Source organism: Mycteria americana, chromosome 3 (genome assembly GCF_035582795.1).
Source record: "Mycteria americana isolate JAX WOST 10 ecotype Jacksonville Zoo and Gardens chromosome 3, USCA_MyAme_1.0, whole genome shotgun sequence".
Classification (NCBI taxonomy): domain Eukaryota; kingdom Metazoa; phylum Chordata; class Aves; order Ciconiiformes; family Ciconiidae; genus Mycteria; species Mycteria americana.
Genome location: NC_134367.1, coordinates 124,195,792 through 124,222,370, shown reverse-complemented (window position 1 = coordinate 124,222,370; position 26,579 = coordinate 124,195,792). Strand labels below are relative to the sequence as shown.

The following is a 26,579-nucleotide window of genomic DNA, read 5'->3' as shown; positions in this document are numbered from 1 at the left end:
AATTGCAGTTCAGCTTGAGCTGGAAATAACAGTGGCTGGAAGCAGTGCGATGCCTTTAGGTACAGTTGCGTGCACAAACACAGAGAGCTGACATGATGCACACTACACTGGAGGGATGGGGAGCCTCATTGTGCTGGGTTACTCTGGGAGACAAAGCCAAAATGCCAAAAGGGAGGGTAAACACTCCATTTAACAATGAAGGGGCTGCAACGTGAATCCTGACAGCCCACGCGTGGCATTAAGAAGTGATGCTCAACACCTTCAAAAGCCCGGCAAAGCTAGCGTCCCGGCCAGCGCACCCGGCTCTGAAATCTGCATCCTTGAGTTTTCTTTTCATCTCTGTGGTGCCTAATTGCTGGGGGTTTTTTTGATTGAGGTGGAATATTCCTGATTTAACAGATGGAGACGTTTGTTGTTAACGAAGCCACGCTGAATAGCGAGAGGCACCTTTGTGGCAGTGCCATTCCTGCAGACTCGGTGCTGTCGTGCTCAACCTGAGTGTTGCGGAAGGATAGCGAGGGGCAAAACTGCCCGCCGACTTGAACATAACGAAGTATAGACGGACCGCGATTGCTGTGTTTGTTTTAGAGCCCCGAGAGCAGCAGGTTGGGTGGGTTTGCATGTAGAGCCATACAAGAAGACAGCATAAATCTCTTATGTGGTAGAATCTGGTCTGGTTAAAAGGGTCAGTTATCCCAGATGGAGGTGTCGAACAGGAGTCAAACTGAGCCCTTGTATCACGGACAGCTTCAGTTTCTAAGTGAAGCAGCATTTATAATGCTACTAAAATACAGCAGTAAACAAAGTACATGAAGGCTTGACAGTCGCATTAGCAAAGAGCTACAGTGAAATGACTGGGAAGAAGGAAAAAACAGCTCTGGCTATTTGCAGAGCAAGAAAAATGGAACTGGTTTTGACAGATAAGACAATGCAGCTGTGGGTCAGAAGAGCTTTGTCTGTCTTTTTTGTTGCTGCAGATGAAAAATGGTGCCTTCAAATTTTAACTAGAGAAATTTGGATTTTAACGAGCCTCCGTCTCTCAGAGTCTCCCAATTAGGGGAAGCATATTTACAGCTAAACTCAAAATAATAAATTTTTTTTCAGGGGGTATGAATCAGGGAAATCTGGATTGTTCAGAATAGCTGCAATGTCGTTTTCATATTGCATAATGACAGGGGTGATTTTTTCAAAGTATATAACATGAGTAGAAGCAACTGCTCTACAAATAATTTACGACTAATGAATTTCCCCTGGTTGCAAATTGTCCATGGGCAGGATAGTATTTTATTGGAATTCCTGTGGCAACACCTGAAACTGCTGGGCAGACATGTTATGGCAATAATGATCTTGCCATTTTGCCTGTAAAAATAGTAGTAGTTGTCTGGACTGTTGTATTATTGATAACCCTTTTCCTCCTCAAATATGCAGAATGATCTTAGGGCCAGGACTTCCCACTTAGTTGCAAGACTTCTAAAATTGGGGAATTTTTAAGATTGAAGTTCTCTTGGTGTTGCCTGGTTGCACTGACAGAACTCATGTATGCATGACGTCGCTGCTTTAGTTTGTCTTAAAGCTAGTCTATGACCTTATAACAAGCTAGGAACTAATAGCAGAAATCCAGATTCCTGATTCAGAGCCCACTTGACAGTCCCTTACCCATACCTGGTGCGAGGACTCTGCCAAGGCTGAGAGAGCCCGATCTCCCAGGCTCCCTCGGTAGTCAGCAAACTCCCTTAAGGTGGGCAGCTCAGAGCAGAAACCCAGTTCAGTCGCCTTCCAGGAATGATTCATTAATTCTAGGGAGACTACGCTGGGATTTTGCTTTGAATTACCTGGGAGAGAAGCCTACCTCTCTCTCCTGATCACAAAGGCACTCTTCAGTACACAGCAAAGCCTTGCTGACGATCAGGTAAAAATGAGTTTTACGGATTGCTCTGTGTTACAGCTACTAAGCCTGCATAGTTGCCTGCTTTTATCGTAGTTGAAATAGATGTAAACCTTGTGCAAAGGGAGGAGGAAGGTTACGCTTTTTACTTATTAGGATTTATCAGGGGTGTAGAGAATAGATGTCTGACTGCTGTACTCGGGCACTTTTAAAATTGATGCTAATGTACCAACAACCACCACATCTTCATGTTAATCTCGTGAATCGCATGGATCTGGAACCGCGTTTCTCCAGAGAAAGAACAGCGTATTAGCTGTAACCACGTGGAACTATTGACAGATTGTGACCGTAAAGGAGAAAAAAGATGAAATAACAGTACAGAGATTTCTATCTTCTTGGTATATCTTTGTCTTACGTGTTTCAAAAGGCTGGGAGGGCTCCTTGCTCGCGCCAGGAGCCTGTTGTCCCTAAGCGCTAGGCTGGTTGTGTAACCAGCCTGCAAAGGGTTGGGGTAACGAGCTCTGTCAGGAGCGCAATTGGAAATGGTAATTGAAATGGAAAGTGGTGCCTCCCGGGCTCCCTCCCCTTCACTAGCTCTCAGCTCCTGCTCGGAGACCCAAAATACCTCACTTGTTTGTGCTCTAACCTGAAGCAGTCAAAACAAGGGGCTGAGGGAAGGCCTCTAGAATAAATTGGTTGTCAAGGCGGTTCTGGTATTGATCGAGTTCTGCTGTTTGTGTGAAACGGGCTCATTTCTGTGTGGCACTCGGTTTTACTGCATGGCGGGGAAGAAGCTTTTTGGATAATACCCTTTCCACATGCATGGGCAGTGTAGTGAATGCTCCTGTCCCCCACCCGCAATAATAGCGAGGGAAGAAACGAAGATTTATATTAGCCGAGTTTGAAAGTCTTCCCAAAAATTGGACGATATAACGTGCAAGCCTCCTCCCAAGGTTTGCGGCAGTGCTCGGCTTTGTTAAAGTTTAAAATATCTTCTGCCTTGTTTGTCCTTGAACGTTGTTTCCCACTATCATTTTCTTGCTGACAATATCCAACAATCAACATACGCTATAAAAGAAACCCGATGCGGCCGTAATCCCCTTCTAGAAGGGATGGGGAATCAGCTATTCAGACTTGGAAAGAAGGTGAAAATGCAGAACACGTGTTAGCGCTCTTCTGACAATGTTTATGGCCCTAAACCTCTCGAAAAGTAATTTTGCAAATTTGCTGCTGCTGCTGCTGTTACTCTTTCCACCCTCTCTCTAGGGCTGCCCACCCTGAGAGGCAAACGTGTAGCTTTTGGTATTGAGGGCCGTCGATACCTTCTGCTTTTGTCCCTGCAATGGCAGCCCTAATTAGCCCATGTGCACACATGTGCACACACACGCGCGTATGCACAAAATGTCGTCTTTTTAATTAGGCTCTGTCTTCACCTAGTGCCGTGCCAATAATCCTTTGCACCTGTCAGCTGCATGAGAGATTTCTGAAATCGAAAGCGAGAAACCTTTCGGCAGCGTGGTGAAGCCAGGCGTGCTGGCTAGTTAATGGGAGATCTTGGGATAGGGCCTGGGAGCTTCACACAGGCACCTTTAGGAGCCGATAACAGGAGGGTGACTAGGTATCTCTAGCTGTTGGAGAAACTGGGAGCCAAGATGTAATCTGTCATATCGTATCTGCTTTATTTGGTTAATAGATGGTGTTTTAGAGGCAGTAGAGTCGGATTCAGAGGCATCAGCTGCCAGTCGGAGTGCATTGGTATTTAGCAGGGGTCCTGAATCCCTACATCAGACATCTGAGGGTCTTGGTGGGAAGGGCTGCGTCTGCTGCAGGCTGTGCTCATGGCAGGATGGTTGGTTTTCCAAAATTTTGTTTTTCATAGAGCTGTTTCCCCCAGCTAATCAAAATGAAGCGCAACCCAAATTTCAGTGTATCTTCCTTGATTAATTGGTGCTGTCATAGTCACCCAGATTTCACATTGATTTTGCTAGAGGAAGTCAGGCAGGAGTTTTGACCGTACCTTCTTCTCAGCCTTGTACTTGATCAGCTCCTGGGATATGTGCACACTTCCCCAGTGGGGTGACCTGGGTTTATCCTTTGCGTGAGCAAAAAAGAGCCGTGGGCGAGCGCTGGGAAAGCTTAGGCCTGTTGGTGCATGAGAAACCTCAGGAGAAAACCACGCTTGCTCTCCTGAATTCCCTGGAGAAGCGTCAGGGATTTGATGCGCCCGCAAAGGGGCCATCTCAGGCATTCGCTGACATGCAGGGTTCACAGTCACAGATGTTTACAGGCGTTTTGTTTGTTTGTACGGGGAGATGATTTACACCAGTTTGGAAGAGGTGGAGCTGGTGATACGGTGATCCGCTGAAGGATTTCTACAGTAGAAGTAAGATCTATCAAAATGATGGGCGACGTCTCCATCGCTGTAAAGTCATCCGTCGCACTTTCCCCCACGCTTGCTGAAACGGCTAACTAAGCTTTCCTGTGGCTATTTTTTGTTGGTTTCTGTATGTGCTGGGTCCTTAGTTTAGCATTTCGATGCTTGGTAGAACCATAGATAGCGTGCTGGAAGTTGCCTGTGAGAACAGCATTGCCAACATAGCGAGCACAGAGGAGACTGAAATCTCCCTGACAATGTATTGGCTCGCAGATATGATTGGAAGGAAAACTGGCTGAAAACTTCAGTGGTAGATACATGCTTATGGACAAAATAAGTGTAGTGCACTGAAGTGCATTAAAAAAACCTACTCTAGACTTCCACAGAAAGGGGAAGGAGGTGTTTGTGGGATGGTGAATGTTTAATCTCTGTTCCTGAAGAGGTAAATGATTTTGGCGTAAGAGTAAGCTGTTTTTGAGATGTCTCGGTCCTTGCTGTACTTCGCTGTCCCATAACAACCACCCAAATGTCTGGATCGCTTAGCAACCAATAGCCTGACATCCTGTCGTTCAGCCGCAGGATAGGTGCAACAGGCTTTATAGCGGCCACAAAAGCGGAGAAGTAGCATGATGGAAATTAACTAAAAATTGGCTTCTCGGCACTCTAAATGGCAGAATATTAGAACTGTGTATGAAGCAGCAAAGCCACATTTTTTTTTCCATTTCAAATATTGTTAGGAGATTGAATCTAAGCTTCCAGACAAGCCTGAGGCAGAGTAGGTAAAAATGTTGAGTTACAGCAATAAAATGCATTTTCCTAAATTCAAATTCTAGTTTGTGTCTGACTACCCAGTATATTTGAATGCTGACTGTATCTATTTTTATTCTGCTAGCTTGAGAAACTTTATAAGTGTGATTAGGTCCCCGTCATATATTGCATTTTATGAGCAGAAGGGATTCTTCAAAAATGATGAGAAAAGAATGGCAGGGAGGCAGAAGCACACACCATGATGTGGTTTTAACAATCCCAGTTAGAAAAGAGTGCAGATCGCTACAAATATTCAAGCAATTATTTTCAAATCATGTTCCTCCCCCTATATCCTCTGCCCTTTTCTCTAATGGCTGCCACTATACAGCAGCAGAGTTTATAAAGGCAAGAGCATGCCAGAAGAAAAAGAAGAAAAAAAAAAAAACCAGGCATACGGAGTCTAAGAATTATACATTAATCAGGTACTGTAAGTATTGATTTTTCTCCTTCTTTGGCTTGTCTTATAGGGATGCAAGGGAAAGAGGAAACTTCTGCGGAGCCTATGAAAGTTGACCTCGCATGTGAAGCAGCAGACATTTCAAATAAGGATGGTATGTTGTTCCAATATTTTAATTGTCCTGAAGTGGATATATAGTGTGCCTTTCTGGGGTTTGTTTGTACACTTCCCCCCAAAAAAATAGGAGTTATATTTATAATCTCTTCAAGTTGAGTCTTCTTTAGAGTTTATGCAGTATCTGCTGCCTTGGAAGTCTGGTAGAAGTACCTTTCAGTGCCGTCCTCCTGCTTTTCTAGTTGACTGGGTTTGTGTGTTCAATTGGTATGTTCAATCCACTTGCCTTTTAACTAAACAATATTTTAGGCCCGCTGTAATTGTGGTTGGGATAGTGAATTGGCCAAGATGTGTGTGGGCTCACAAAGGGGTCCGAAGGTATTTCTGAAAATTGCTGTGCTAGTGCCCAGCTCCATTGTGGGGCAAGCGTTGGCTGTGTAACCACTCTGAACTCGTATGTTGGCCTCCTCCTAGCTCAGAGCTGATTTCCCTTCCTCCTCCTCCTCCTTCAGAGTCCATGCGTAGCGCAGTCTGGTAGCAGATGGAAGTTCTCTCCCTAGGACATTTACTTTTGATAAAACTATCACAATTTGGTGACCCAACAGCAGTTCCGGTCAGGTTTGTGGACGTTATCAACCCAAATCTCTGACTTGGAAATGAGATTTTTTTTACATTGACCTCAGTGAGCAGATGACCCAGCTGTCTGGCAAAGTCCCAGCAAGGGCTGAGTACCAAGACGCTGCTCGAGCTCTGCAGGGTGTAACATATTAAAACATTGTAAACAAAAAAATTTGTCCTCCTAGGCTCTTCCTGTGTGTAAAGAAACAATGGATGGGATCAGCATCCTGGTGCTTAGGTTTTGGTGAGGCAGACCCTTTATCGCTCCTCTAGATCAGCTCTTATAGGCTAACAGAGCTACGTAAGGGGTTTTCTTGGTTCTTACGCAAAGGGTCCTCTTTACTGCTCCAAACGGCAGTGGGTTTGGAACTGGGGTTCCAGTCCTTGTTTTATTATCGTGGACTCCTCTCTGTAGCAAAGGCTGATTTATAACTCCTCCTTTAACCTCTTCAGCACTGACATAATATAAATTCAAGGCATACTTTTTTATATCTCAAAGGCAAAACAATTATATTCTTTTTGATATTAGTTACACAAAGAATCTCATGCTGATTTCCTTTCTCTGATGTCAGATCGTGCTGCAGCATTTGAATCAGTGGCTGATTTAGATACTGGCCTGTAGGGAAGTCTTTGCAAGCACAGGAAAAGAAAGCGTGCATAATGGATTTTCTTTTTTTTAAAAATACTAGAGATTATGCTATTACTAGGAAGTGTGCAGAATAAAGCCAAACCAGCCTTCTCTTTTCACCCTCTGAACAAACAAACCAAAAAGTCATAGTCACATTAAAATATTTGAATTTTGAATCCCTGGAATGGTCTGGGCTACTTAGTGAAAACAAATCCAAATTTACTAGAAGAGTATCGTAAGGGATTTCCCACTGGAGAGAAAAGCGACCGTATAGCTCTTGTAACGTGTGCTGTAGCGCAGCACAGCTGGATCAGCGGACAGCTTCTGAAATGACAATCATGATAGGTTTCTTTGTTTCAAATCTGGCTTCTCTTGTAAGGTCTTCTACATATAACTCATCTTGTAACTTCCTTTTCTGTGAACTTTCTGAGTTATATGCAAGGACAGGAAAAGGGTATTTGCTAAGGCTGCAGAAAAGTACCCTGCTGTTCAGAGAAGCCTTTGTTTCTCTACAGCTTCACTTGCTATTGGGATCATGTTACAGGGTGTTTTTTCCTGTGGACATATATTACACGTTTCAAAAAATCAGAACAGAGGAAGGATCAAACTCCCCATGCTCTGTTTTATCTGAAGGGTTAAGTTTTGCTGAAAAAAAAGCCCTAAAATGTTTAAGTGTACCGGGCACCAGTTGAGAGAAAAAAAAGAAAAAAAGGGAAAAAGGTTCCCTTTGACAGTAATTTTTATGTAAATTGCCTATTTTTTTCTCTGGTCCCCCTCCTTCCGCCCCAGGAGAGCTCATCACTTCACAGCTGAAAGCACAAGCATATATCACCAGGTATGCCTCGGCAGCCCGGCTCTTGTGTTTTAATTTCATGTACCATGTCACGGCGAGAAGTGCTTTAGAAATGCAGAGAGTTTAGACAGCTTAGGTGGATCTCGATATTGGTTCATCTAGTGGGCAGGGCTGTAATAGTGGTATATTTCAGAAATTACTATTATTTGAAAGCTGGGCGTGATTCTCTGTCAGGAAAGCTGTCAGAGGGTGTGCCTGTAGGCCTGAATAGGGGCGTGTATACAGAGATAGAGGTTGCTGCTGGCAATCTCTGTTGGCCACCAGAGTGAAGACCCCTGGATATTAAATTTTTTGTACCCAGGACAGATTTGCTGATTAGCATTTTTTTATTATGACAAAACGCACCTTTGGTGATTGGTTTCCTAGACGGTGTTTCCCTGCCAGCAGCCTTTTTTATTATTCTTTTTTACACCACCAAAGCTTTAAAGATTACTAGTTTCCAGCTGGTATTAGGTGGATCAAACTCTTCACTCCTTTTATAATGGGGTTACTCATTCGCCTTTTTTTATTTCAAGCCTGTGGAAAGCCACAATCCTCACTTGCTGACACAATAGGAGAAAAGAAAAAGATGAAGGCAGTGTCAAACCTGAAATTTCCCATTTTTTTAATAAGCTCGTGCAGGCTGATGAATGCGCCATCAGCAACCTGACCTGCATGTGATTCACCAAAGCAATATAAAAGGAAGATCTCAACAGCTAACACCCTCGTGCTTTTTATGGTGTTGATGGAATATCCAAGAAACAAGTCACTACCAAGTAAACAGGTGCATGTGTTTCATCACCGCACAGTGGGTTGAATTCAAAATAGCTGGTTTTCTTTCTAGGCAGTCTGGAGTTATAGCTGAATGTGCTATAGCCAAGTTATGTAGATGCAAGGGGGAAACATTGTTTAGGAATTGCTGCAGAAACAGGTTATGTTTGCAACTAAGAGTCTGACCGAGCTCCTATTTAAATCAAGACGGTAATATTTTGGTGTCGCCTGCCATCCAGCTCTACAGCATTATATCCTGGGGTGAGGAAATGCGCTCTCTCTTGCAGACGACTCTAAACTTGGTTTTCCAGTCTCCCGTTTGCCTGTCTTCTCTACTTAGATGCTACGCCGTGACTCTTGGCTACCTGACCTTTAAGCACGTAGCTATCTTGCAGAGGAGAGGCGGGATGCCTTGCTACCGACACACATCCACCGGGTCAGCAGCAACTTTGTACTGCTTTGTACAACTTTGTACAGTGCGTTGACGGATGTGAACTATGTGCTAGGTTATTTCTTCTCCTCTTGCAGGGAACTTGCTTGCTTTTGCAGGGAAATCCTTCCCTGGTCATAATTTGAGAGCTGCTAAGCAGCTCACAGGTTGAGAGAGGAGATGCAGACGGGTCCTCCGCAATGGGCCAAAATTTAAGGGAAAATGCACAGGGAGAGTGCAGAGCAATGTCCATTTCCATTGCACAGAAATGTTCATTGCTGGCATAAAAAGCCCTGTGGGAAGCTGCAGAAGGGGGAGCAGGCAAAACTGAATTTAGATGTGCAGCCTCCTTGAACTTTGGGTGCTTCGCGGAGCTGCTGGCTGTTGTAGCGTGTATGGTAGGTGCAAAAAGACCCCTAACGTAAGTTAGCAGTTTAACACCTCTAAAAAACATTGTTTAGTGGGGAGAAGGCCAGTTTTGGCTTGCAATGCAACGAGATGTAGCGTGCCCAGGGCTAACAGCATCGTTCTGACACCGACTCGTGCTGGGAGGCAGTGAGGGCTGTGAGTCACATCCCCGCCGTACCCGGTGGCAGCTCTTCCATCTGCTCTTGCAGTAGGTGCTTCTCTGCCGTGTTATTTTCCAGCTAAATATAGAGGATTGTGTAGGTGGCCTCATAGTGACATCTGTTGTCGGGGTTCACCCAGTGGTCTGCAGAAGCTTCCTGTCCCTACCAGCATTAATGCCAAGAGCCGAGCTTAGTCGCAAACACATAGGAAAAAGCTAATAGCGAAACCCACCCGTGCCTTAGTGCTTGCGAGCCACCTCCCCGCTGCGGCGTGCACAGCGGGCGCTTTTCGCGCCGGCAATGCAGGATGCCTGGCTGCCATTTCCACTGCAAAAGTGGGACTCGGTGATTCCTCTTGCTTCCTCGCTGGTGGGGGCTCCCGGTCCCAGGCCTCCGCCGGGCTCCCCATGCTTTTGCGTTGCCCTTAAAGCATTCCTGGGTGGTTTGCAATTTGCCCCCCTCTATGTGACGTGCTGTCAGCGTGACGGGGGTCGACTGCTCGTAGCCATAAAAAAGGGAAGGGGAAGGAGGCATACTCATCTGGGATGCTGACAGAGCCTAACCGAAGGTTTCAAATCAAGCTTTATTTTGCAGGAGATCTCTGTAAAATGTGAGTGAAGCCTTATGGTATTTTCAGAAAACCCAGCCGGTGAAACTGGCCGGCATAATAAGGCTGAGAAAGGCTGCTGTCATCAGTGTGCAGCAGCCTTCCCTTAATGATTTTTTATTAAGCATCCTGTCTTTGCTATGCAAATGTGGGTAAAGAACACAACATCGCTAAATGTGATGTGCATCAGAGCTCCGTAATCAGGAGCGGATACTTTTCTTATTATTCATTACATACATCCAGGAAGCCATTACGGTATCTGTTCTGCATATGGATGATGAATAATTTACAAATAATTCATCAAAACCCTAACAGGTGTATTGACATGATATTAACTCAAAAAGAGATCATACTGCCTGGCTGGAAGTAGCATAGTTATTGATTTTTGGCTTTCTTTCCCTCCTCCCTCCCATCTTCCAAAATCTCCCATTCACGTTTGAGGTTTTTCCCCATCACCCACGTCAAATGACTTGTAATCTGCAGTTGATACCACAACGTAAAGCAAGGTTAAAGAAAGAAAAAAAGTCTTAGTATAAATGGCTTCATTCAAATTCATTGGAGAACAAACACTAATCTTAAAAATGCCCGTGCTGAAGTAACCCTTTTGTATTTAGCCTAGGTAGGACCAATCGCACCTACCATAATCTAGATGGTATTTTTGACAAAGGTCACGCTGAAATGAGTTTAAGCCTTCTATTTAAATAATTTCTTACTTTTTAGTAATTTTGAATGAAAAAAAACCAAGATTGGTTTTGTAAACGGGTAGTCCGCGAGTGAGCTAGTATGTGTAGGAGTATAGTGATGTTGTCCCTGAATCCCCTCCCAGGCTCCAGCAATTTGCAGTTCAAGGACACCCAGAGGCAGCAGCAGCATCTCTGTAACTGGAGATGGATCTGCATTCAGCCCGCAGCTCAGCCCCCGTCCTGCCAGGGACTTTGTCAGAAGCCTGCGGGTGTTTGAATCACGGGGTCGAGACCACTTAGCCCAGCAAAACTCTAAATCACCCTTTGGAGATACCTGTATCTCGGCCTGTGGCCTACAGAGACGGAGGACGGTTATTGAGCTCTTGAGCTGGGCACCTCGGTTGGGCGCCAAAGTCAAACTGGATGGATGTGGGCCAAAGGGAGAATCTAGATCCAGAGGCTTGCGTTTCTAGCGATGCTGAAGCCTACAACCTGGCAGGACTGCTCATCGGGATTTCCGTGTAACCACAGGTTAGGATGGCTGGCCTAAGAGACCTTTTTACGGATTTACGGCATAGAATTTTTAGAGCAATAAATGTCCCCTTTGGGTTAGAAGCGGTTATTCCTCAACGTGATAAACTTAACAAGTATCGTGAATAGAATTTGATGACTGTCTCGTTTTATTTTCAGCTGAAATGAATAGTCAAGCTGAAAGTATAAATGATCCTACGGAAACAGAGCGGGAAGCTTAAGTAACAGGTGAGATCTTTATGGCTATTTTTTCCCCCATTTTCCATTCAGTTTCTATTTGAAAACTTGCTTTAAAAATGACCTTAATTAAAGTTATTAGAATTTACAAAAAAAAAAAAAAGAGAAGACAGGATACAAAGGAAAAGAAATTGTCTAATACAGCCCGTGTTACACCAAAAAAAGAAAATATCCAGTAGACTTGATTTGTCAAGTAAATATTATAGTAGCAGTCTGCAACTGTAATGGATTTGGACAGGGCACGGTCTTAGATCATCAGAAGGCAAGACAGCGCCGAGATAAGGAACGGAAGAGTAACCGAGTGAACAATTTTTGGCATTGCTTAGAAAAATGACAGGCAATTTATACCGGTTGGAACCGAGCTCGGTTCTGTACAATCTGTATTCTGGGAACAACAGGTTCACGTCATGAGGGGTTTATTGCCCTTGGCTTTCCGATGCCTAACGTCACTTGTAGCGATACCTCTGAAAAACAAGGCAAAGTCAGCGAGCTGCCTTCTGGAGTTCTGCCGCCTTTTGGAGCTTTTTATGGCTTTATAAGCTAAATGATAGTGCTATGGCAGGAGCGCGCAATGGTTGTTGTTGCTGCAGAGTTTGTCATAGGCATAAACAGCCTCGCCCTTAGATAAAAATGAATAATTTGGTAGGAAGACAGAAGTCCGAGGCTCGTGCCAATTACAAGAAGCAGTTGCCATAATGCGCGCCGCTTCCTTTGGCGTAGGTTTACCGTGAGATGCCAATATCATATACAGCAAGATGCAGGTTTTATGCTCGTAATGGGATTTCATATAGCTCAAGACCAAATATAGCAGCTTTACAATGGCAGCAGCTGTATCAGAGGGATTTAAAATACAAGGTCTTATTAGTGAGAGTAGCCCTTTGTCCTTGTCGGCATATAGACGACGTGCTGCCATGCTGCTGGAGTGAGAAATAGGCCTGATGGGGTCTGGTAAAAAGTACTGAAGCAAAACTAGAAGGCGCCCTCGCCATTAAAATACGGCTTCCACAACTCTTCCTTCCCCCTCCCCTAGCTTCTGATTATACGTTCTGTTCAATCAAAGAAAGAAGAGGAACTAATGAAATCCTCGCTGTTAAAAATACATGGAAAGGTTAATACCCTTCCTCAGTTTAAAAAAATATATCTGATGGTTTTTACTGCTTTCACATGACCGGTAGGAAGTCTGTGTTTCATGCTGCGTTTTCCCATGGAGATGAGTATCTGTGAATGTTTTGGGCTGGAGTCAGTTTTGCTTTAGGAAGGCGGAGTTCACAGGAACAATACCACAATTAGCAATCAATTAATAAATCTCTTCAATTCCACTGCAAGACCTGGCTCTGCCGGCACCTTTCTGAAGCAAAGGGGCCTGAGCCAGGGCGCACCATGTCTTGCCCAGCATTTTAATGGCACGCGCAGGATTAGAGGCAGGCATCGAATCCTTCGCAGCTCTCTATCGAAGTCCTCCCGACCCTGTTGCCGCTGTTTTAATTGCAAGGAGCGGGTCCCCAGGGCCGATTGATCAGCCTGTTAAACTTCAAAGGATCTCGCTAGGGTCTTTCAGAGCTGAGGAGATTCCTTTGCTTACTATGTGTAGTATTTTAACATGTTGTTTTTAACATGTGTTCTGTGGTCTAGCACCGAAGCACCCACCAGAGCTGGGGGTCTCTGATATCAAGCTAGGTAGCACGGTGCTATGGAAAAACCAAGAAACCCTAATGAGCACAGTCAATTTGCTATAGAGGTAATAGTGGTTGTTATATATAAACCATATGACACATACACGTGCTGCACGCGTGATGGAAAGAGGAACTGTAGGCATCTGTGCTAGAAAGATGAGACCTGGTTCTGTGCAGACATTTGAAATTTGCTTTTTTTTTTTCTCTTCCCCCTGCTGCGGTGAAGGAAGGATGCAGGAGAAGAGAGACCCGAGGAAACCCGACGGGCAAGCGCTGACATCCTACAGCATCATTCTTGGCTAGAAAAGAGCACGCAGAGATGCTCCGCGGGTTGGGAGGGAGGGAGCTTTGGGGAAATGACTCTTTGCTTTAATTTCTCTTTGTTCTTCATTGCATTTCGTTCTGTAAGCCTGTTGGAAAGAAACATAACTTCCCAGTTCTAACAATGTTTTGCAATTATCCCTGCAATTACAACAGTTTCTTCTGAACCGTGAGTCCCTGTCTTATATTGGGTCTCTTTTGCTCCTGCATCATATCATCAGTAGCCTGTTTCCAGGCCCACCCCTTTTCTAGCATCTTTATCTTCTTTCCCAGTTACGATACTGTCTGCAGGCAACCTGTGGGAGCCAGCTTATTCTCCTCCTCCCCTCTTCCCCTTTTTCTAAAAATGGTTCCTTAGGATATAAATGGAGATTTGCTTTGAGAACATGAACCGCCACAAAGGATTATAATCCCCACACACTGATAAACAACCACCCTCCTTGTGCTAGGGATTTGAAAGACTAGATGTTCCAAAATCTCAGAAATATTGATAGAGACAGCCCTGCGTGTTGCCTGCCTCCAGGCTTGTTGATCGGCAGCTCCTGCCGGCACCTGCCAGCGGGTCGCCGTGTCCAAACCCTGGCTGTTAGAAGAGGTGCTGCCTGGATTCCCTCGAGTGCATGCTGGAAGCAGAGTTTGTACGTTAACTCTATCATCCCGATGCCTCGGGATTGCCCGTGGCTCTGCCCTTCACCTTTTCTCCGGCGTGGGAAAGCCAAACCATGACCGGCCTACGCCGTGTCATGCCCCTCTGTGGGTCTACATGTGAATAACACACATGGCCTCGAACAGCCGGTGCCCCAAATCAGTCCTGCTCTTTTCCGGTTAGCTCCGCACACCTCAAAATCAGTGCTGTAAGTATGACCTTTGGGTGCAGGTAGGCAACAGATACTTCCTCGAGCCTGTGAGTGATGGAGGATAACAGGCGCTCTGCATTCAAGGCATCTTTAAATACGGCTCCCGGCTTTAACAATTTCACACTGTATCTTGTGTGAGCCCTCATTATATTTTCTACTGCATATGCATGATTTCTTTTTTTTAATTTTAAAAAAAAACAATTAACAGTTATTTGGATAAGAATGTCTCACCATATGTCAATTGTTCTGCCAGCAAATGCTGCGCTGAAATTTTTAGAAAAGGAACAAAAGGGTTTCACATACATTTCCCAACCGTGCTGTAACTGAAACCAATAGGCAATACACTCAATGGAAGAGCACACAACCTGTGTCCAGGGTGTGGTGTGCTACAAACTGTTTTTTAAAATGCTGCTGGTAAGAATTTGATCATTTTAAGCAAAGTAATTGATCCTGTTCTCCCCCCCCCCCCCCCCCCCCCCCGATATGCATGAATCCCAAAATAGTTATTTACTAGCTGGCCAAAAAAAGGAAAAGGAAAGGGAAAAAGAAAAAAGTAAAAAACCAAGGTAAGACGTATCTCTGTCCTCCTGTGATCTGGGTTTATCCCAGCTCTAGAGTAGGTTTGGTGATAAATCGTCTGCTGGTGTAACAGCGAGTTGTATGTGGCTCTAACGCGCCTAGCACTGGCTACGGGAGTTGATGGCTGCTGTCAGCTGCAGGTTAATTCGAAAGGGTGTCAGGACAAACAAGGATTAGAAGGGAAAACAAGAAAAGCCTCAGGTTTCACCCGGAGAGTACGGCTCCTAGAAAGGCAGCCCCCTGTGTGCGGCTCCAACACGTTTGCTTGTGGTGGGATCAGAAGAGTATTTCCGTGTGCCGACTCCTGTGGTGTTTTAACCCGGGTTGACACTAGTGCCAGAGAAGATCTCGCGGAGCTTCTTCGTCACCCGTTTCTCCAGGAGATTGGTGGATGCATAACTCCGAGTTGGATCAACTGTGGAAGGGAGTAAATGAGCAACGTAAGCCTATGAATTGGGTTTATAATATTGCTAAGTTTACCTAAATTTGGTAGATACCACCCCTCTGGCCCTTGTTCTCCTCAGAGCACCCTTGAAGGGACTCCTTGTTCCCTTTGAGGTGTCTCTGCTGCTTTTCTTTCCCATCCCTGGGGTCATGCTTGACAGAACATGTCTTTTGGGACATGGATTATTTTTTTTCCTGCTGTTCCTTGACCTTGTTTCCAGCTGATTGCAGTTTTGCAGTGGGAGGCGTTGCGGGTAGCACCCCTGCGTGGTGCGCATCCCGTATGTTTCTGTGTGGTTTCCATACCGGGTGATTTTGATTGAAACGGCCTGTCGTAACAGATGGGGGAGGAGTGGATAAATACGTCGGCAGGAAGGGGAATGAACACATTAGGTGTCTCTCCTCTCAATTCCCCTTTTGTGTGGTCGCTGTGAAAAGACCAGGATTGAAGGGCTCCCTCCATCTAGGTAAGTGAGAGAACCGGCCCTGCAGGGCCGGGAATGAACTCGACGAGCTCAACTTTGAGCTGTGCAAAATGTCAGGGAGATCCGAGGCGGCCAGGTCCTCAGCCGGGGTGAACTGAGCGCTGCAGAGCCATGATAACTTCAGGCAACGGAGCATCCCGTCCCCTGAACGTAGCTCTGCTCTTGCTTCCGTCGTGCTCACCCACGGGCAACGTTAAGGCAGCTGTAGGCTGCCATTATCCGCGTATCGGATGTCACTCTTGCCATTGCCAGCCTTGGTTTTAGCGAGAGCGCCAAAGGGAGAGCCCCGCAGGAGGCTGGCTGCCGAGGTGTGACGGTTCAGCAAGGAGACAAAGACTCCTTAAACTCCTTGGGAAGACTGACCGATAGTTTAAAAAAAAAAAAATTAACTGCAAAGATGCGTCACGTTAGACACTCTCCAACCCCTGACAGTAATTTCATTGCACTTTTCATTTAACCTTGGTCCTCGAACAGCAGCGAGTCTTTGAAACCGTGAACCGTTTGCCCGAGGATGCAGCAGCAAGGCGTGAAGGTAGGAGGTGTAAAGCAAGGAAACGCAGGGGTTGATTAAGTCCTTACAAGACAATTTGCAGCCACGTCTATATCTGTCTATCTTCAGGAGGGGTTTTGGTTTGAGCCGTTGGGGTTTTTCACTAGTCATAAAGCAAGTATAGTTTGGCAGCATGAGTTCTTCAGCTGAGTTAGTAGTCGAGGCTGGACCCGTGCCCCTCGATGCAGTCTCCGCTGCTCTCGCTGGAGCTGCAGAAGTGCAGGGAGCTGGTTTTGTAGAAGAGCGAGCACCAGACCGAGAATCACCCCACAGGGATTTATGTCAAGGATTTTGGCTTAAACCCGAAACGTGTTTGCAGTAGGTGGCGTAAAGGGAATAGCAGCCGTTTGGTGCTGATGTTTGCATACAAAGCATCAGGCTGTGCTTGATCGTTGTTTCTCTTATGTCTGAAAGTGCTCATCCCTACCGTTAGGCACAGTATTCCTCAGGCTGGTGACTGCTCCGATGACGAATGGGTTTCCTTCCATACAGACACCCAAAGGGGATGTTTGAGACATAGTCTGTAATAATGGGTCACGCGTTCGCTGCAGCTAATTGTCGATCTTTCTATAAAGCACTGAGAAAGCCTCTCTGTGAATTAACTCTGTTCTGCTTTAGGCACTTGAATAAAAATATTTAAAAAAAAAAAAAAAAAAAAAGGACTTTTCTCTACACGCAGTGCATGCCGGCTTTGCTTTTAAAATGACAAACTTAACAGAGTATGTGGATCTATTTTCTCGGGGAATAGGGGTTTTTATCATGTGATTCATCCAGGATTTGCCTTACCCTGACATTTGTGATATAAAGGAAAGTTTTAAAAAAATAATTAAAAAAAAATTTAAAAAGGTAATTTTCTTGATCCAAAAATATGTTTTTACTTCAATGCAAAGAAATGTAGACTGTTGCTCGCAAAAAGTCTTCTAGCAGCTATATCGGTTAACACATGCCTCTTCTGTTACTCTATCATTTACATGAATTTGCCTCCGAGTCTGTTATTTTTCCTTTTGTCTGTGCCATGCGTTGGAAAATTTAAGGAACCGATGCCTTCATACTACCATGTTTGTTAAAGCAAAACATTAATAAAGCTTGCCCTGAAGACGAGGCGATGCCGCTTGTGTGTTTATTCCCTCCTAACGATGCTGTGATCGTGCAGGGGTCGTTTTGGTTGTCAGTGTTTCAGTTTGGACGTGCGATCACCAGTGCGTGCAGCCGGGCCCTCGCTTAAATTTATCGTTCACTTGATGGCAGAGTCTTGTGAGAAACGGCTACCTCGGAGGGATTTTTGGATGGCATCACTGAAAGGTAAGAACCTTTGCAGCTCGGAGGGGAAAAGGTCGCTCGGTTGGTCTCATCACTGCACCAGAGACGTTACAAAACCCATCCCTGCAGTTGTACCAGTACTAAATCCCCGGCATCTATCAGCTGTCAAAGAATACTCCCATATATATGCAATCCACAGGTATAATAGAGAGCACGCAGTATAGAATAGATGTTATCTGTCCTTACTGCCATTGCTTATTTCAAGACTGAATTGGGTAGAAGATATTGCAAAAATTGGGAAGGTGACTTTTTTCTTCCCATGGCACCGGTATAGATGAAAACACTCGTATCGACCCTGCCTTACTGTTCTTATCCAAGGCCAATGATTTAATCGTCGATAACCGAAGTTAGGGGGCTGGCTCCGTGTGTTCAGAGCTCTCCCGACGAATGGATTGCCTCTCTGAAATTTGACCTTTCCTTGCCTGCAACCCTTTGACGGCCAAATGGAAGAGGACAAGGCACAGGAGACACGTGGCAGTGGGGACCGCCTGCCTTTTGGCTGGATTCAGGACCCAACTGTCATGTATCAGCGAGCTAACCCGAGAGAGAGAAATACCAGCAATGGCTGTAACACGGCGTCTCGTTGGATTCAGAACTCCATCAAGAGCTCTGTTTTCACTGTATCTAAGAACTGTACAGCCTAGGAGGAGGCGCCCGCTTTCCCCATGCTGCAGCCTGCTTCTGCTGCAAGGGAACTTTTTTGCCTATGGCAGGTGTATATGTTTAAAAGGAGAAAAAGAAATTCAGCTCTCATCTAGGAGCAAGTACTGTCTGTCCCGCCCTTTTTGAATAGCACAGGGGCGAGAGGAAAACCTCCATGGTTTTGGAGGGTGAAGGCGGCCACGTGTTTGAGGCTGCTCAGACCCTCGTGGCGATGGGTGTTTCTCCAGATGGTGTGGATTACGCAAAGAACAAGTGAGCCTGCTAGGATGAGATGAGCGATAAACTATCCTTAATTATACTCCTGTTGCTGCTGGCCAGATTGACACCTGCCCTTCCGGATCTTGTTTGGAAAAGTGGTAGATTTGTGCCTGGGGAAGTCTTTTGCTGAGCTGGTAACATCAGAGGTCACTCTAAGTCTGCAGAAACGGAGGCCTGGTTACCACTTTTCCTGCTCAGCCTTCTCGGAGACATCCTCCCAGAGGAATCGGATTGTCTTCCAGGATTTCCATGCGAACCTGCCACTCCCCAGAGGGCTATGTGCATGCTTTAAATTGGCTTTGATTCCTTGCCCCCCTGCCCCCCTCTCCTTCTGGAAGCACAGAAGCTTCCAAAGGGGTCTTTATAACCTTGACCTATCTCGTAAGGTGAAAACTGTGCTTTGGGATTTTAATTAGACTGGGGGTTTGGGGTTGGGCTTTTTTTTTTTTTTTTCCCCCCTGAAATAAAAGTGTCAGGAGATGTTTAAATACCCTAATTTCTCGTTCCATTAGAATTATCGGCAACTCCTTAAAGTAAGTGGCAAATCACTGTTAATTCCTTCGGAATTCACTGATAAAACATTTATCGTAATGAATTCCTGTAGAAAAAAGAGAAAAAAAAAAAAAAAAAAAAAGAAAACGAGAGCATCCTGATGAGAAAAGAGCCGGTGGAGGAGGTACTCGGGGAGGCTGCTCCATCTCGTGGCAGCTCAAGGCTCGTCGCTTGGGGGGCACTTCTGGTTGCACGAGTCCGGTGAGGCGTCCCGCCGGTTTAAACCTATCGACAATCACCCCCTCCTCGGCAGAAGAGCGTACGCACGTGCCCTTCGCTGACGTTGGAAAGCGGGGTTAGCGTTTGCGTTTGCCGCTGAGCGTTTTCACGTTCCCATTGCTCCCGATGCGAAGACGCGCATTGCCCGAAGCCGGCTCTGGATCCAGCTCGTCTAGTGTGCGGGAGGTCCGCACCCCCAGCGACTGCCTTCGTGCTCCGAGCTGAAATAAGCCTTGTCTCAATGAGCTCAACAAGCTTCTGGAGAGACCGGTGCTAGAGGAGCTTTGCCGGACTCCCGTGACGCCAGGTAAGCGTGCTTAAGAAGATCCTGGGACCGCTGTGAGATTGCAGGGGAAATGGCACCCATTCAACCTAAATGCTCCTACGGTGTAGGTTGCTGTAGTCCATCCTGATGCGTCTGGACCCGTCTCACCTAGAAACGGTACCACCAAGACGACAGGATTGCGATGGAGTTTGGTTTTCATCAGAAAGAAGTGTTCAGTAGAGGAGAGTGAGAAAAGCCCCCCCTACTCGTTAGAAAGGGTGTCTAGTCAACATGAGCACCCGCGGAAAAGGGCAAGGAAGCCAAGCCCAGCCAGAATGACCTCGCTGTCGCAAACTAAGCGCAATGTGGGCAAGAACGGAGCAAGCTTTTATTAATATTTTTCAGCACAAGCCTGGGAAGCAATGCCGCTGCCGCCGCTGGGTTTTGCAGAGTCCGAGGAGCCAGTTGGGTCTGTGCCGTGTACTTCCCGCACCTGCGCATTTCACACGAGCTTCTGAGCACCTGCTCGCTAGAAGCATCCTTCTGGATAGGAAATGTAAGCCTAAACTTGAATTTTTATTTTTTTTTTTTAAATTATCCCCCCCCCCAGCAAGCCAGGAAATTAGTTTTGAAATAAAAGCGCTCCGATTTTCAGAGAACGACGGAGCACAGAAAGATCAAATTGCGAGACAGTCAAAACAAGCAGCGAAGACCCAGGAACGATCCAAAGGGCATCCTGAAACTAAAACTGCCGTCTCTGCCCTGCGAGTCACATCATCTCCACACTGGGGGGGGGGGGGGGGTGTGTTATTTTTGCACCCAACAGGGAAAGTGGAGAGGGCGACAATCGCTTTCCCCTGGCCAAAGCAATTCAGATGAGGAGGGGCTCAGCTTCTGAGTGGCGAGCACCCCCAGTGCGTCTGTGCCGGTACGGGTGGTGCAGCTCTTCGTCACGGTCCTCGGGTGGGTTCAGGCACCCTGAGGAGAGCAGCAGGGGACTCGCGTGCGGCTGGGAGACCCGGGGCGGGGAGCGGCTAGTCCCAGGCATGGGGACAGCCCAGGTGCTGGTGTTCACCCCGGTATGTCGAGATGAGGAGGCTCCTCCTGCCCCCGCCATCACCTCTGGCCACCTTTTTTAGATATTTTTATATATATATATAAAATATTTTTATAACTCATTACACATATACACATATTACACATATACACACACACATTACAAAAAAGACAATTCATCTAAAATACATGATTCGGATAGTATATGCTCTACTACACATCAGATGTAGTTAGATAGTATGCAGTATAGGTAGCATGTACGATATATACTACATATACAACATCATGTAGTATATTCTGTATTTACTATAAATTAGATGATGTGTAGTTAGTATATTTTAGATGGTATAGTGTATATTGTTATCTATCATACATATACTGTATATAATTCAATTAGATAAACTGTGTACTCTATAGAAAATGTATTTTAGAACAAACTCTTTTTTATACACTCTGTAAACAATACAAGTAAAGGCTGTAATGTAAAGTAAATATATAATACCTTGTATGTAAATATTACGTAACCTATACCCTACAGGTACCATCTAGTACAGAGATAATATATACCAGCTATCTACTACAAATACTGTGTTATGGAGCACATATTATAGATACCATATATACTATATACTGTTTAATAGTCAACGTATATGTAACAATATATTCTATAACATAATATATTGTTAGTGGCATTTTATGTAGTATATATGTAACTTAGGCACTATATCTGTACACAACAGAATAGTCTATATTATGTAGTATATAATCTCTATCCTATAATATTCTGATATGTGTACTATTCCTATATATAATATATTGGTATCATACTATATAGTAATTATATCATCATAGTATATTCTCTGTTTGTATAGTGTATGTCATTAGCAAGATACAATACGTAACATAATAGGTAATATGTAATATAATGAGGTATAAATGACAAGTAAATAATATACCAAAGCTTACACTATGTATATTATTTAGTATAAACACATTGTATGTTATGTTGACATATTATACAGCAATTATATAATTGTCTTATATGCAAGACAGTCTATATTGCATATATCATCTACGGCACATATATTATGTTGTTGTAGATGTTTTTTATGTAGTATATCCATTTAATAAAATTGAGAAAAATATATATATCTCACATAGCATCTATCATCTTATGAAGAATACTCCCATATATATGCAATCCACATCTATAATCTAGAATATGCAACATAGGTTAGATGTTATGGAGGAAATTTATGTAAGAACAGTAGTTGCTAGATGATATATGGTATAGCTTATTTATACTACATAACACAGCATGTGCTGCATAATGTGGTACATATATTAAGGATACACTCTGTTCATATCATTTCAGTGATATAGTCTGTGGTTTATACTCCATATACATAGAGCATAAATGCTATGTACTATACATATAGAGTACATAGTGCATACTGTACATGGCTTATACTATGTACATGCACTGTACATATATATACACATGTAGTCTGTACTAAATACATACAGCATATACCGGATGCATAAACATGGCATATACGTACACTATGCATATCTACAGGAGGGTGGGGAGGGATACTGCCCTACTCCTGAGCCCCCCACCTCTAAGAATCTCCCTCCCCTTATCCCTGTCTCGCCCTTAGGGGTGGGAGGGAGCGCCTTTGTGTTTGTAATGGGGGGAAGGCAACAACAGGGAATAACAGGGAATGGAAAGGAAGGACAGAGAATGGCATGGAATAGCAGGGAAATGTGAGAAAGGGTGGGGATGGCAGGGAATTGCAGAGAATGGAGAAGAATGGTGGGGAAGGGCAGGGAATGAATGGTGGGGAACAGCGGGGAAGGGCAGAGAATGGAAGGGAAGTGTGGGGAAGGGGGGGTGGTGGGGAATGGCAGGAATGGAAGAGAAGGGCGGGGAATGACATGGAATAGCAGGGAAAGGGTGAGGAACGTCAGGGAATTGCAGAGAATGGTGGGGAATGGCAAGGAATCAAAGGATATGGGTGGGAAATGTTGGGGAAGGGCCAGGAATGGTAGGGCATGGTGGGGAAGGCAACAGCTTCTCTTCTTTCTTTATGGGTGGCAGGACAGAGGGAGAGGGCTATGCCTCCCCCTATCTTCCCTCACCGCCTCTTCTCTTTACCCTCCTTTAGTACTTTATTTTCTCCATTAGTACTTTTTTTTTTTTCAGTCTTCAATAGCCTATCTAAACATTCAGCCCAGATTTCATTGTATGGTTTTACTGTTCATTTTTACACTTATTGGCATCATAAACAGCAGCTTAGGCCTGAATTACATCCATAGCGGGAGGGGTTTTGTGGTGAGAGCTGTAACCACAGCGGTTGACCCCACCGCTTCTTTTCTGGGCACAGTGCTCCTGCTGCAGAGGACATACCACGTTGTGGAGTCGATCTCGTCCGATGATGCAGAGACAGCCGGAGTGGGGGTCTGGAAACGCATTTGGTTTGGACATCCTGTTTATTTTCTCCTCTCCATTGCTCTCTGGGAGATGAGCTACTTGAACCAGTACTTTACCAATAAAGTTTTTCACGTTGTTACAATTACTCCATCGGTACCACTTAAGAAATCCTTAACGGTACAAAACACAGCACTAACGTTTTGGAGCAACTCATGGTACCCCTCTGTGACAGACCCTGCCTGCCGAACACATTCAGCTGCTGACGTAGTTCCCCAGGACTGCTGCAAACTGCAGTGAAGACAAGGTTCCTTCCAGAAAGGACATAGTCTCATGATCTTTTATCAGCAGTTTCCAATAAATGGAAAAACATGAGCGGTGTCACATCCCATGTAACCACCTTTTACAGAACCAACAATGACAAAATCCCAGCTCCTGCTCTGCCCTGGAGGTTTGAAGGACTCGTTCATGCTCCTCTGTCAGGAGGCGAGAGCCCCAGACCCTGCCAGGTCCCCCCCTGCGCCGGCACCGGCCCCAGTCGAAGTCCCAGGGCTCACGTGTGGTGCCTCCTCCCTCTGCCCCGTCCCTCTGGAAAGCCTGGGATGGATGTAAGGAAACTTTTCCAAGTCAGACAATGCATTAGCTGCCAAATACGATTAACTTTTCATTATTACTTGAGCATAATTTCCACAAAATGCAGCTTTCATTGCCCAGAAATACTTCCTACTTAAAAATAAAAACACACAGGAAAACCTCGCTCCAAAAACAAAAGCAAAAAACTCCAACAATTTGACGCGCCAGCGTTCGCCTTCTTGCATGTGGGCTGGTGGGTCACAGGTCCAGTTTGCTGGATGCACCGATGCTTCCGATGAATCTACGACATCCCTTCCCATCCCCCCCCAGGCAGAACACAGCGGGAAGCGAGACAGCGCTGCGCAGAGCAGTTACAAGTAGTGTAGTTACAAGACAGAAAGAGAAAGGATCCTACAAATAGCCCGAGATTCATGTAACACCGATCCGGAAGAGAGCTCTGGACTGTACAGCAATTCCACAGTCTAAGGGGGAAAAAGAAACAACCAACCTTACAAACAGGACAGGACAGTCCTTTTCACAAACTGGAGCGGAAGGAAGGCTCTGCTGCTGCGTTTCAGCACCCTCTTCACAAAGCACTTGCCGAAATCAGCAACGAAAATCTACCTCTGGACCGACGCTTGTCCCCATCACAGGCCCAACGGGAACAGGGAGAGCCATCTCCTGCTGTACCCAAGAGCTGCTCCATTGCGGTGAAGGATCTGCTGCAAAAAATACAAGCGGCACGGTCGGTGCTGGCAGGCACGCGCTCTGCTCGAGGTGCCGGGCGCCAAGGGCTAGGCAGGGGGACGAGAGCCAGGTACGAGGCATCCCCGTCCTGCACCTATGCAGGGAGGGGGTAATGAGGCCAAGAGGCTTTTGAGAGAAGCACAAGAAACTCACTCCTCAGCCTCACATCAGCCCAGGGAAAAAAACCATCCTTATGGCTCCTGGTGCTGGGGGTTGCAGTGGCAAATCCCTCCTCCCCTGCCTCCCGAGACCTGCCTGAGGCGGCTCGGGCCACCATTTCGACTCCAAGAGCCGCTCCCTGATCTACCCCATCTCCTACCGGATGAAGCCCTGGCCATCCCTGCAAGGCCATTGCTCTGGCTGAAGCCGGGCTGGCAGGATGAACTCCTGTCCCCAGCTGCTGGGCTTTGCACCAAGGCTTGAGTAGTGGGTATTTGAGCTAGATAAAGCTACTAGCCACGGTGGTTTTGTTGCTTTACATCTCTGGAAATGAGATCGGTGTCTGCCTCCCTGAGGTTAAGTCGATTTGTACCCCGATCTAAATAAACACAGAAACAAACATTTAAAAAATCTTGACATTAACCTTTTTTTTTTTAGGTTTTTGTTTGTTTCCAGTCAAACCTGTTGACCAATTTAAAAGATAAAAGTAGAGTTTAAGTTAGAAATAAAATAATAAAAAAGGCTGACCTACAGAGCAAGTATGACAAAACCTTCGATACAGAGAAAATTGTCTGGCAAAGCTGCACACTTGTTTCTTCTGCTGCAAAGGGCAGGCCCTGGAGCGCCTTTTTTTTTTTTCCCTGGGCTGTGTGAGTTAATACACAGTTAAACTTGGGGACGGCAAAAAATGATTTAGGCTGGTGGGCACCACAGCAGCCCTTGAGCTCGAACCAGCCAGCCACTAATCCCATCACAGAGCCAAGGGCTCCGAGACAGCAGCCCTTGCCCAAAATTCAGGCCAAAGGCCCATCAGGAGGCTGGAGAATTTGGGTGGGAGGCAGATAGAGATGGCTGCGTGCCTGGGAAGGAGAGGGGGCGGTGGAAACACAACGGTGGCAGGCAGGGACGGCGAGCCAGCCTTGGAGATCGCACAGCAGCCCCAGCAGCGTGACCCCAAGAAAAAGCAGAGTGCTTTTCACTGACTATTAGCTGAAAAGAGACTTGGAGCCTTAAGCAATGAAGATGCCTCCTGCTGTTCTAGCCTCGCTGTGGTTGGAGAAAATAGGGCTGAGATGAATTGTCGCTTCCTTTCCTACAAAGAAAGTACCCAGCTCGCCAGCAGTTTCTCCTGCTGGTGGAGACAACGTGCGAGACCCTTCCCACAATGGCTGACCTCTTGTGTCACGCAAGGGCAACACCATAATTGAAATTATTTTTGCTAAAGCTCTGACTTGCATTGCTGAACCCCTGGGAAAGGGCCCCTTGGAAAGGGAGACTTAGAGATGGGTTGCGTTTCCAGGCCTGGTGCCTGAGCCACGGACGACTCCAGCCTGCCCAAAATCGGGAGGCCTCCTACGCCAACACAGCTGCTGTGGAGCTCTGCTGCTATTTTACCACCGCCAGCCCCAAAACTACAGCCAAAATTTTGGGAGCTGTATGTCTTTCACCAACTTGTATTTGGCTGTATCGCTCCCACCCAAATACGCTTAGGAGCCCAACCAGCCACTTAAGTTCTGGCCCCATGGACTTACAAAAGTGGCTAAAAAGACAGTAGCGTCACAGGAAAGCAGAAGCTCTCGGCATCTCCCAAGGAGAGTTAGGAAGGGGTCGAAGGCAGCAAATGCCAGTTTTGGTCCAGAGGTGCTACAGAGCAGACCCCTTGCTCAAGCCCCCTGTCCCCAAAGACCTGTTTGGGTGAGATGATGTCCCAAAGCCATCTGCAAATGCTGGGCTGGCTCAGTTGTGCTGGGGTCCCGTGATCCTCTCTTCCTCGTCTTGAACCTGAGCCTCTGGGGGGTGGGTGGGTGTTAGCCTTGTTTGCAGCATGAAAAGAATGAAAAGCCTGTCTTGCAGACACTCAGCTGACACAACCTAGTACTTGCTGTCTGCGGTCAGCTCGAACATAAACCTGTTGCTCTCAGTGAAGCTGCAGCACCTTACACC

The 26,579-nt window shown here is 45.8% G+C and overlaps 1 protein-coding gene across 4 annotated transcripts in view; it reads left to right on the top strand.

Annotated features, from left to right (window-relative positions):
- The window catches only part of MACROD2 (mono-ADP ribosylhydrolase 2), an 899,949-nt gene extending 886,493 nt beyond the window's left edge, over positions 1 to 13,456 (top strand). For 3 of the 4 annotated variants that reach the window (XM_075496893.1, XM_075496892.1, XM_075496890.1), the window contains exons 17-19: positions 5,534 to 5,617; positions 11,406 to 11,474; positions 13,383 to 13,456. In XM_075496893.1, the coding sequence (XP_075353008.1) occupies positions 5,534 to 5,617; positions 11,406 to 11,467 (146 nt within the window). In that variant the 3' untranslated portion in view covers positions 11,468 to 11,474; positions 13,383 to 13,456. The remainder of the gene's footprint in view (positions 1 to 5,533; positions 5,618 to 11,405; positions 11,475 to 13,382) is intronic. The other variant, XM_075496891.1, reaches the window with a different exon arrangement.
- Positions 13,457 to 26,579: the final 13,123 nt, after the last annotated feature.